We start from the raw sequence: 12,143 nt of genomic DNA, 5'->3' as shown, positions 1-12,143 counted from the left end.
AAGTCTTTTGGAAGTAGCTTCAGTTCCTATGGCTATAGGCATGGGGGCCTATAGTTGGAGGAGGGGAATACAACCTCAAATGCTACAATATCTGGCATAGTACATTTGATCTTAGGAGGGAGACAGGAAGTAAAATGTCAGAGGAGTGAAACATACATAGAATAATTGAGCCAGAGAAATGGCTTTTTGAGCTTTGGTTCTTAGAGTCTGAGCAGGTGATGCATTTTAAACTTGGAAGCATTAGAGTATTGTACACAATGGTTAATACAAATGTGCAATTGGATTTTAATGGCTGCAGCCTGGGTGGGAGCTCTAAGCCTAAGGCTACACAGCATTCTGACCTTGGTAAGTGACTGCAGCTTATGTCGGATTTGTCCACAGGCCATTGACTGTGGCTGACTGCACAATGCAAAACACTGATAAGGTGCATGGGCCTCAGCAGAAAAGCTAGGCAGTGCAGAGATCAGCATAGGCACAGGGACCACACAGCCTTGCAAAAGCACCAGGGCTCCAGTAGTGAAGGCAGGGCACCCCAGCCAGAGTTCAGCATGCTCCAGAATGAAACCTCTTGGAGCCTCTTGAGCCAGTGCTGGCCTTCCAGGGCTCAGCAAAGATGTGGCTATTATCATGTGAAGGTGGCCTCTGAGTGCAGTGCCCCAGTGTCCTTGACCTACACAATTACAAGATTTTCTAAGCAGGTGCTGCTAGGGCAATGATTCAACCACGGAGAAAAATCTCCTAGGTATTAGAGTTCAGAAGCCATTCACTGTTTTTAAATTACAGTGCCAGAGAATTCCATTTGTATTACAGGGCACTAAATGAGGTTCTAGATTTAAATGGTTAGTGCCAGGTATAAGAAGGCAAAGCAAATGGGAAATGCAAATTAGGAGGTGATGAATGCACTGAATGGCAAAGACAGAAAGATCAACTACTGCAGATGGGGATTGCAATCTTTTCAAATTTATAAACCTTGCAAGGAGGCAGCAATGCCTCAAAAGCCACCCTATGGGAGTGGAGAGGTGCACATAGGGAGTTTCCTCCTAGACATGGTAAATGCCCTTGCTAGGAGAACTTTTTCCCAACTGAATTTAAGTTCAGAGCTCATGAATTCTAGATAACCAGCATCATCTGGAGAGGACAGGTGTTGGATGCTCTTCTTCAACCACCTTCTCCCAGATTCATCTGATTCCCTACTTTTGGGTGCAAGACTATTTTGCTGGATTCTAGAAACCTGGTTTTGCTGGGGAAAGCTTCCCTTGGAGTAAAAGATTAGTTGTTTTGCCCACTTTGGTGAGTGTGGGGTAAAGGCTGTGATACTGTTACCTAAGTCCTGAGCTGAAGGTCTGACTCTGGGAATCCAACAAATCAGGTCCAGTCACTTGCCCCCAAAACCAAACAGAAAAGCTACGTCTCTAAAGCATGGAAGGAATCAGTGTGACTACACTGGAAGGACAAGAGAGCCCATGTCTTCATCCCTGTCTTCAAAGTGCAGACAGGCCGGCGAAGCTGGAGCGGCGGTGGCGGCGGCGGCGGGAGGCCGGGGCCGGGGCTGAGGCCCGGCCGGGGCTGCGAGGCCCTTGGGACGGCAGGGGGCGGCGGCGGCGGCGGCCCGGGGGCCCGAGCGCGGAGGCCGGAGCGGCCGCCATGTCCGAGAGCATCATAATCCGTGTCCAGTCTCCAGATGGGGTCAAGCGGATCACAGCAACAAAGAGAGAAACAGCTGCAACATTTTTGAAAAAGGTTGCAAAGGAGTTTGGCTTCCCAAACAATGGCTTCTCAGTGTACATCAATAGAAACAAGACTGGGGAGATAGCGGCATCGTCCAGCAAATCCCTCCACTTGCTAAACATCAAACATGGCGATTTGTTGTTCCTGTTTCCCTCGAGCCTTGCTGGACCCTCATCTGAAATGGAGACGTCAGCCTCACTAAGGTTAAAAGGCTTTGGAGCCCCCAACGAGGTAGAGGATGAGATTGATCAGTACCTCAGCAAGCAGGATGGGAAGATGTACAGAAGCCGGGACCCACAGCTGGGCCGCCACGGCCCCCTGGGGAAACGTGTGCACTGCGTCCCACTGGAGCCGTTTGGCGAGGACTACCCGAACCACCTGGAGCCCCCAGTGAAGCACACGTCCTTCCACGCCTCCATCCGGAAGCTGACGGGAGGAGCTGACCAGGGGAAGTTTGTTGCCCTGGAGAACATCAGCTGCAAGATCAAGTCCGGGTGTGAGGGACACCTCCCGAGGCCCAACGGCATCTGTACCAAGTGCCAGCCCAGTGCCATCACGCTGAACAGACGGAAGCACAGGCATGTGGACAATATCATGCTTGAGAATCATACCGTTGCTGACCGCTTTCTTGACTTCTGGAGGAAGACCGGGAACCAGCACTTCGGGTACTTGTATGGAGGGTACACGGAGCACAAGGCTATTCCCCTGGGCATCAGGGCTGAGGTGGCTGCAATTTATGAACCTCCTCAGATTGGCACACAGAACAGCCTGGAGGCTCCTTGAGGACCCGAAAGCTGAGGTGGTTGATGAGATCGCTGCCAAACTGGGCCTAAGGAAGGTTGGCTGGATATTCACAGACCTCGTCTCAGAAGATACCCCAAAGGGTACAGTCCGATACAGTCGGAATAAGGACACTTACTTCCTGAGCTCAGAAGAGTGCATCACCTGCAGGAGACTTCCAGAATAAACACCCCAAGGCCTGCCGGCTTCTGCAGTGGCCACAGGTGGTCCCGACAACCAGGTCCACTTTGAGGGGTATCAGGTATCCAATCAGTGCATGGCCCTAGTCCACGATGAATGTCTGCTGCCGTGCAAGGATGCCCCTGAGCTCGGCTACGCCAAGGAGTCCAGTAGTGAGCAGTACCTGCCTGATGTTTTCTATAAAGGACATGGACAAGTTTGGCAAGGAGATCACCCAGCTGGCCTGCCCCCTGCCTGTGGCGTATCTGATCATAGACATCACAACAACCTTCCCCAAGGATCCAGTTTACACTTTTTCTATTTCACAAAATCCATTTCCTATTGAAAACCGGGATGTGCTGGGTGAGACACAGGACTTCCCCAGTCTGGCCACCTATTTGTCCCAGAATACTTCATCTGTGTTCTTGGACACCATCTCGGATTTCCACCTGCTGCTGTTTCTGGTCACCAATGAAGTCATGCCTCTACAGGACAGCATCAGCCTTCTGCTGGAGGCGGTGAGGACCAGGAATGAGGAGCTGGCACAGACGTGGAAGAAGTCCGAGCAGTGGGCCACTATTGAGCAACTTTGCAGCACCGTTGGTGTGCAGCTCCCGGGCTTCCGTGAGTACGGTGCCGTCGGAGGTTCTGCACATGCCGCCACCTCTGCCATGTGGGCCTGTCAGCACTGCACCTTCATGAACCAGCCAGGAACTGGCCACTGCGAGATGTGCAGCCTCCCCAGGACCTAGGGCTCCGGCCCTCTGCTGGGTGGGACTGGGCCAGCCCAGCCCTCCAAAGCCAGGAGCTCAAGGTGAGCCCTGCAAGGCTCAGAGCTGGCAGCCCTGAGGGGTGGGGCCCACCACCCTGGCACCCAGGGAAGCTTCTTGGCACCAATCCCAGAGAGGGAGCTCAGCTAATGTGCTGGGGCTGAGTAAAAGCCGACTGGAAACAGTGTCCCTGCCTGAGAACACCACGCACACCTCACCAGTCAACAGCGCCCCCCGCCGTGGAAGGATTGGGCACCTCCAAATAATCACTTGAAATCGGTGGTGCAGGGAGGGTTGCTGCTGCCACCCAGCTTTCTTTTCCTTCCTCTTTGATGCTTTCTGTTCTGTCCCCTGCTTGATTTTTTTTTTTTTTTTTTTTTTTTGGTTGGGAGTGCCTGGCTACCTCTGTTCTGTTGCTCTGGAGCAGAGGTCCTGCCTGTGCTGGCCACAGCCTCCTGCTCAGCCTGCAGGCTAGTGCGCTTTCTCATCTTGTACCAGGCGGAAGTTTAGAGTCTGTGCTGGTTGCAATAACAGTTTTCAGCAGTTCCTTCCCAGAAGACTTTTATTTATTGTTTTTAAGATAAAACTGCACAACAGGGATAAGAGAGAGACTAGTTTCCACTTCCTCCCCTCCTTAAGTGCAGCCCCTCCTGGGAGTTCAGGTGGTAGTGGATGGGTCCCACTGTCAGTCCTCCTATGAAGCAAACCTCAGTGCCTGAGACTTTTCTACCAAGTCGCACAGCTGTGGCAGCTGGCAATATGGGCAGCTGAGCAGGAGCAGAGTGGTGGCCCTTGCCTGGTGGGCAGTCCCTCTAGATAGCCTGGATGGGTGAACACCAGGGCCCCGATTTCCTCCCACAGCACCATTCCTCTACCCACAGCACCATTTCTCTACCCATAGCCTTGCCAGGCCTTGGTCTGGAATAGTGCTTTGGCCATTGAAACAGGACCTCTGTGGAGCCTGGAAAGTTGATAGCATGCACACAGTGAGGACCAGGCAATCCATGAGTCCTAATGGTCTCTAAGTGTCCTCCACAATAGGACTGGGGCACAGGCCTACCCCAGGCGAGCCGAGGGCGTCTTGATGCCTCTTTTCCTTAACAAGAGCCAAATCAGTTGTGCTGCACCCAGGGAAAGGCCGGCCCAGCCAGACTTCCTGGAGGCTTGTGTGTCTGTCGCCTAGAGGGACGCACCTACACAGCCCTCCCCATCCTTGGCCATGTAGACAGAATGCTTGCCTGCTGGGCTCTCTCATGGCAGGGCTGTGGCCAGAACCCTCAGGTGTACCTGGCATGGCATCCCCGCTGGAAGGCCCAGGTTTCTTCTGATCCTGGAGCCACAAGCCCATTAGGTTGGCCTGGCTACAGCAGGGCTCTGAAGCAAGCAGTCTCCCCCCATCTGCCACACATTATGGAGGTGTGGAGGGTCATCTCGTCTGCCTGCTAGGAGCTGTCTTGGCTGGGGCTTTGCCTTCCCTGTCTTACCTGGTCCCTGAGGTCAACTGTGAGCCAAATGGCCTGGCTGGCTGCTTACCTGTCTCCAGGGCCATTCACACCAGTGCTGTTGCCCAGCCTGGGCAGGTACTGGACAGCACAGACTTGTGGAGACTCACTGCCCCAACACCTGTGTTCCTCTCCACTTGCTCTCGTCTTTATCCACCAAGCTAATTTCCTTTTCTCAACCAATAGTTTTTCTCACTCTGCAGTTCTGGCATCCATGCAATCCATGTTTTCTTTTTGTCTTTTAGCTAAAGAAAGTGTTGTGATTTCGCAAAAAAAAAAAAAAAAAAAAAAGTGCAGACAGGGACTTTGAGGTTTTATAGAAAGAGGAATGAGGACAATGGTGGAAGGTCCACATATCCAGAGATTCCCCACAGCTGCCAAAGCAGGTGATGTTGGTCAGGTGTGGTCTGTCCATCATTATCTCAGGATTGGCCAACTTCCGAGATAGGAAGTTGCTGTTGCCTTGAGGGGTAGCTGCCACCCATCACAAGATGTTCATCAGAGCAGACCTTGTTCCTAGCATCCAAAGTGACTTGGAGAAAGGGGACAGAGACAACATGGAGGCAGAGACACCAAGTCTTTAATCCTGCTTTTAGCCACCCACTGATATTTGCAAGCAAAAGTGAAGAACCTTGAGTTCTCTTTACAATGTGGGCCCTATTGACTCTTTAAATTCTTTTAAAAGAAGGGCAGTGGACCTAAAATTGCTCTAAAAAATAAAGTCTTAATTCAAATAATAAGTGTTGAAAAGAATGTAGAGAAAGTGAGGAATCATAAAAGAAGGCACTTAGGGAATCACCTAAAGGATATATATATATATATATTCATGCCAAATAGAAAACCAACAGGTCACCTTAGGATTCCCAAGCCCTTGTGGGGGTGAGAGAGGCCTTCCAAATCAAAACAATTTTAATAATAAATGGTATTTGTCTTTTCTAATTTGTTAACATTTATGCTGATTGGGGCAGAGGTAGTAACTGCTGGCTTCTCGCATAAATACTATCCACAGTACTGGAGGAGTTAAGGTTAAGATACCCAAATCCAACACCTTAATCTTTGAGAAAATATCACAAGGAGGACGTTCTTTCTGACCTTCTCCTGCCCTTCATTCCTTAGAACACACTATAAAAGCTAGAAAGAATCCTCTGACTTCCCTCTAAAGGAGGTCATGAGGCCCACAGGTGAGAGATGCCCACCCTATACCCACAGGTAAGGAGCATCCTCATCTGGGAAGACACAGGAACATAGAGAAGAATCTGAAGGAACGCTTGGTGACTCCAGGTACTTTATCACTGTCAGATCACACCCCTTTGTCCAATGGTACTGCTCGACAACCATCCCCTTCCTCATCCAACTTGGCATAGAAGTTGATGGTGGCCTTCAAGTACAGGTGCTCCAGTGCCCTCGACATACAAGCTTCCCTGTTTTGGGGGGTCTTCATTTGCTTATGAAGGCTTTTGTATGAAGGCTTAAATCAATTTGTATGCTTATTTCCTTATTAATCTGTTTTATGACAGTCTCAGCTTGAACCTTGCAATGGATGAGAAACAGATCTTACTTCTTCTCCCCAACTGTACTGTCAGTCAGTGAATTCTTTGCCACCACACACTCAAAAAAAAAAAAAAAAATTAAAAAGCCACATTCATTTGAGAATGTCCTTAATGAAATTGTGCAAATTAATTTTATTTAATCTCACCCATTAAGTATTCATCCTTTTAATATTCAACGTGACAAAATGGGAATCTGCATAGATTATTTTTGCAGTCTACGCAGGTATGAAGTTGCCTCCAGGCCGGGCACGATGAAATTGTTTACAGGATTAGGAGCCAAACTAGCCTTTTCTTCTCCTCTTCCTCCTCCCAGTCCTCTTCCTTTATTTTAATGAAGATATTTTAAGGGAACTCCTGTGGGTATTTTCCAACTATTTCTTCAACAACCAACCAGTAGAGCCTGTCAGCTCAAGGAAAACAGCCCACAATAGTTGTCACCAATGATGACATTCTAGCTTTCAAGCAAGATTTAATATTTTTTAAAAATGTATTTTCACCACTCTGAGCTTCACAGACTTTCCTGTTGTGATGGGTGGTGAAATCAACAAATGTGACTTTCTAATATTGTACAATGAAAAGTATCAATAATGGGAATATCTGCCTAACTCAGTGAACCAGTATTTTCCAAATGGGCAATGTGTGATGATGCTAAGGTCATACAAGGGCAAGAAATCCTTTTAAAATGCAAGATGCTTCATCAGTTTTTACCATGGTGAAGTAGAAGTTCACATGTTGCAGCTAACTTTTGTGAAACTACTACCTGAGGAGTATTAGCTCACTATCAAGAAAGAAAATCCCAAATTATCTGAAACAGATACAAAAATACAACTCCCAGTGGTGTAAGAGTCTGCCTAATTCTCTCTGTCAGAATTAGTACATTGACTTGCTTGCAGATTTAAGCCACATTCTCCAAAATCTCCCAGTGGTGTGGCAGTACATGCCTATAATCCCAGGAACTCAGGGGGCTCAAAAATTCAAGGCCAGGGCTGGGATTGTGGCTCAGCAGTAGAGCACTCGTCTAGCACCTGCGAGGCCTTGGGTTCAATTCTCAGCTCCACATAAAAAATAAGTAAATAAAGGTATTATGTCCAACTACAACCAAAAACTAAATATTGTTTTAAAAGAAAGAAAGTAAGTTCAAGGCCAGCTTCAGCAACTTATGAGGCCCTGTCTTAAAGTAACAAAAAAAATTAAAAGGGCTGGGTTAATTAAAATTTGGCTCAGTGGTTAAGTACCCCTTGGTTCAGTCCTGGGTACCAAAAAAAAAAAAAAAAAATACACCTCCCTTCTTTTCCCTTTGCATATCTATGAGAGGTCTATGAGAGGTTGGACATCTTCAGGGTTTTCAAAGATGAAAACCAGATGCAGCAGATCAAATGCAAAAGTTTATATAAGAATACAGTGTCTTCTATTAAACCAAATGTGAAAAAGATTAACACACACAAAAAACACTTTTTTCACTACATATTAATTGACATAATAATTTTACCTATCTATGAGATGTAATAAATATTGTATGTATTTGATGTGTATAATGGTAAATTCCACACGTACTCTGAAATTATACATAAAACTAATTAGCATATCTATCATTTCACATGATTTCTTTATGATGAGAACAATCAAAATCCACTAATAATGTATATTATTAAATATTTTTAATAATAATGTATATTTTGAAATATTTCAGGATTGTATTTGAAAATATACGCTATTATTAAATATGGTCACCAAGTCATGCAATGGATCACTAAAATTTATTCCTCTTATTCAATTGAAATTCTACACCCTTTGACCAACATCTCCCCCTTTCCCATTTTACAAATAAATGTTATCTATAAGTTGTAACTTGAGTTTATTTTGTTATGTTTAAGAGAATGAATAAGTATTTTCAGTGTTTAAGTTTTAATTTCCAATATAAAAAATGGTTATAAGAACTTTGGTGTCCTCAAAAACTGTTCAGGGTTTAAAGAGGTCCTGAGATTAAAAGTTTAAGAACTGTTGACAGGCAATGGAAATTTCCAAGCTAAAACAACCAGAATGAGAAGTTGAGTGATAAAGGATCTATAATATTTAATTTTTTACTCACACAGAAAACAGAATTTACTTTCAGATGTTAATTCTTGTATGCTTTAACTAAGCTGCAAGAAGATTTAATCATCGAAATCTAATTTCTTGCTCATAAGTTTATAATGGGAGAGGGTTTGCAGTCAAATTTGGGATATCTATGCTGTTGCACTGTGTTACTGATACTTTGCCCTTATGTTGTCATTTAATTTCATCTCAGATTCTCAGAATTGGAGACACTACAATGAGTCAAATTGAACAATATGGCTGGCCATCATTTGGAATGGAAATGAAAGAAGGGTTACAATTTCAGTCTTGGCTTCAGTTTCATTGATTTTACAGTGGCCTTGGCTTTGATTTCACTAATCTGCCTTTTTGACTCATTCCAGATACTTCTGAGAACAAAATTTACCCTTCCCTGGAGATAATCAGGGAGATGCCTGAAAGAGGAGGCAGCATTGGGGACAGTGTCAGGAGGGCAGCAGGAGGCCTCTCCTGAGACCAGCTGATCTCCTGGTGGGAAATGAACACCTCATTGTGGGTTTGGGGAAGCTTCCTTTCCTACAGGTGGAGTGCTCTGAGCACACACTTTCATCATCTAATCAACTATTGTTGGTGTAAAAGTCGGCCTAATTCTCTCTGTCAGAGTTAGGACACTGACTTGCTTGCAGATTTAAACCACATTCTCCAAAATCATCTCATCAGTGAAAACGGTTATGTACTGTCTCCTGATTGTGTCTTCCTTTTTTTGTCTTATCTCTCAGGTGACTCAAAATCCAGGCTGGGAAGTAAGAACTATTGATTGGGTTGCCTCAAAAGCCACAGGAGACTACACCGAGGTCCACTGGACTCCAGAGGACATGCTCCGTCCACTTCACTGCTCTGCTTCTGCTTTGTGCTTTCCCATAGCAGGAAATCAGCACCTTTACTAATACATATTTGTGGAATGTATGATAAATGAATGAATGAAATACTATCCTAGCGAGACATTGTACAAATTATTCCTTAAAATCAAGCAGAATACTGCTGATTCCAAGCAATGACTAGCTTATAAAGTAAATGTAGGTGTTTATTCAGACTTATTGAGTTTCTTTATATTAAGAAGGCAAAATACCATGAGAGAGAGAATAATATAACATGTTGAGACAGGCAAGAGCAATCATCAGAACTCCATCATCCCACTCCAAATTAATTAAGCTTCATTTAAATGAGATGTAAATATCCCTTAATGGAAAACTCCCAGTTGCCCACAGACAATCTAAACTCTGTCTCTGTTGCTGATGTAGGCAATGCACTTTTCTTCTTTGGCCATATTTCAAGGAAAATAAAATTTTATGCCAGGTACTTCAGAGGTAGTTGGTTCATTGTGTGCATGTTTGTATATTAAAAACAACATGTAGCATCACCACCTGTGTGCAAAGATATATCGAGGGAAGATACATGGAAAAACCCAAAAGCCATATGCATGCTTTCTATATTAGTTATCTATTGCTCCATAACAACTTACTTCAAAAGTAGTGGTTTAAAACAATGATATATATTAACTCACCCAGCATATGTGGGTAAGGAATTTGCAACTTAACTGATGGGAACGTTGTTTGAAATCTCTCATGAAGCTGCAGTCACCTGAAAAATTGACTGGGGCTACAAGATTTGCTTCCCAGGTGGTTTGCTTATATAAATGCTAGCAGGAAGCTTCAATTCCTTACCATGTGGATCTCTCCGTGGGCTGCTTAAGTGTCTTCATGACTTATCATCTGGCTTCCCCCACCAAGAACAAGGGGGTGGAACCACATCTTTTATGACCTAACCTTGGAACCACATCTTTTATGAACTAACCTTAGAAATGACACACTGTCATTTTCACAGTGTCCTTCTGGTTACATAGTTTATCCTATTTAACATAGAGGGGACTCTACAAGGAAGGAATAACAGGAAGTAAGGATCAGGGCAAGCTATTTGGACACTAGCTACCACAGTTCTTATCACTTTTCTAGTCTTATCATGAAGAAGAACTAAGCTCATGAAAAGCGATTAAATAATGGATGACAGCAATACAGAGGGTGGCAAATGACAAGGCTTGTCTTTTCTGAGTTTGGTTGATTGTATTACAGACACATGATAATGTCCAGAATTTGACAGTCAACTAGATCCTCAGGAAAGATTAATTCAAGAAGGTCTCAGAGAAAGGGTAATTATTTATGGAAAACATTCATTGAACTCCTACTAAATACTGGGTGCAGCCCTTAGATACAGAGATCATACTACAATTAGGAAATCAAACATGTGAACCTATCATGGTAGTGTATATGTAATAATGTAGTATATTTGTAGTGTAATATACCAATAGTACACCGACAGGAAAATATGCTTCATGCACAGAAGGACTGAGGAGAACAGCTAACTTAGCAGGACATGAGGAGCATCCATATCCTGGAGGAAGTGATATCTAATCTCAGCCTTAAAGGTAACAGATAGCCAGGCATTCTGTCCAGAGACAGCATGAAAAAAGTTATGAAGGTGAGAAATGGCATGTGATATATAAGAGAATGACTCTGGTCTGTTGATGAATAAAGCAGGCATTGGTGGAATGTGGAGTTAGAGAGAAGTAGGCAGGATCACTCACATGGAGAGTTAGGGGCTGGTGCTCTAAGATGATAGGCAATGGGAAGTCTCTGACTCTTGCTTTCAAGAGGAGTCACATGGTCAGATCATCATTTTTAGAACATTCTAGCAGCTTTGTGTAGGAATAATTTGAAGAAATCAAGATTATGGAGAGATAGACTAATTGGAAAACCCTTGCTCAAGATAGGAAAGGAGTGAGGAGGAATAAAACTAGAACAATAGCAATCTTCAAGGGGATGAAAAGACACATTTGTAAATTAATAATGGACCAAATACCAGGGAAAATCAGCAAAAGATAATAGGTGTATTTTCCAGTAATAAGAAAAAAGACAGTAAGCAAAGTAGGATAAAGTAAAGGAACAGGAAATTATGCTGGCAGTCTGTCTTCCAAGGCTGAGAGATGGGATATTTCAGGCATTGGTGGCTGGATGCCCAGTTTGTTCAGCTAGGTATCTTGGAAGAATGGGCCCACTTGGGACCACCTCAACTCTAGGGGATCGAACTATAACTGTAAGAGGAGAGAGTAACAGACTGACAATAAAAACCAAACCACAGAGCATCTGTAGGTAGCCACTGATTCTGAGCTCCTCTAGTGAATATAGCATCAAGACATTTCCTTTTATACCAGTTTCTATCATTTCCCTATTTCTCCTGGGGGAGTCTGCCATGTAAATGTAAACCAGAAGATTGGGCACTCTCTCAGGTACAGAGATGCCTTTACCACTCCTCTAAGAGCAGCATCTCTACCTACCAATTACTGTATTTTTCACATCGGGAAGTTCTATTTGTTTCTTTTTCCAATATACCCAGTAAATGTTGATATCTCACTTTATTAAAGCATATGGGACATACTTCATATTTGGTTTCTGATCATTTTAATGTTCACTGGCTTCACTTCTTTGCTTTTCGTTTTTTGCTGCTGAGTTGTATTTATGATGACT

The 12,143-nt window shown here is 44.4% G+C and overlaps 1 protein-coding gene across 1 annotated transcript; it reads left to right on the top strand.

Annotated features, from left to right (window-relative positions):
• The first annotated feature begins 1,615 nt into the window (after positions 1–1,615).
• On the top strand, positions 1,616–3,496 carry LOC143400138 (nuclear protein localization protein 4 homolog). The gene is given in 5 exon segments (XM_076857451.2): positions 1,616–2,502; positions 2,504–2,674; positions 2,676–2,715; positions 2,718–2,890; positions 2,892–3,496. Coding segments are annotated over 5 exon segments (1,791 nt in total). The 5' UTR covers positions 1,616–1,644; the 3' UTR covers positions 3,441–3,496.
• The last annotated feature ends 8,647 nt before the right edge of the window (positions 3,497–12,143 follow it).

This window comes from Callospermophilus lateralis, chromosome 5 (assembly GCF_048772815.1).
Source record: "Callospermophilus lateralis isolate mCalLat2 chromosome 5, mCalLat2.hap1, whole genome shotgun sequence".
Lineage (NCBI taxonomy): Eukaryota > Metazoa > Chordata > Mammalia > Rodentia > Sciuridae > Callospermophilus > Callospermophilus lateralis.
The sequence above is the reverse complement of the archived record's forward strand: the minus strand, read 5'-3'. Positions and strand labels throughout refer to the sequence as shown.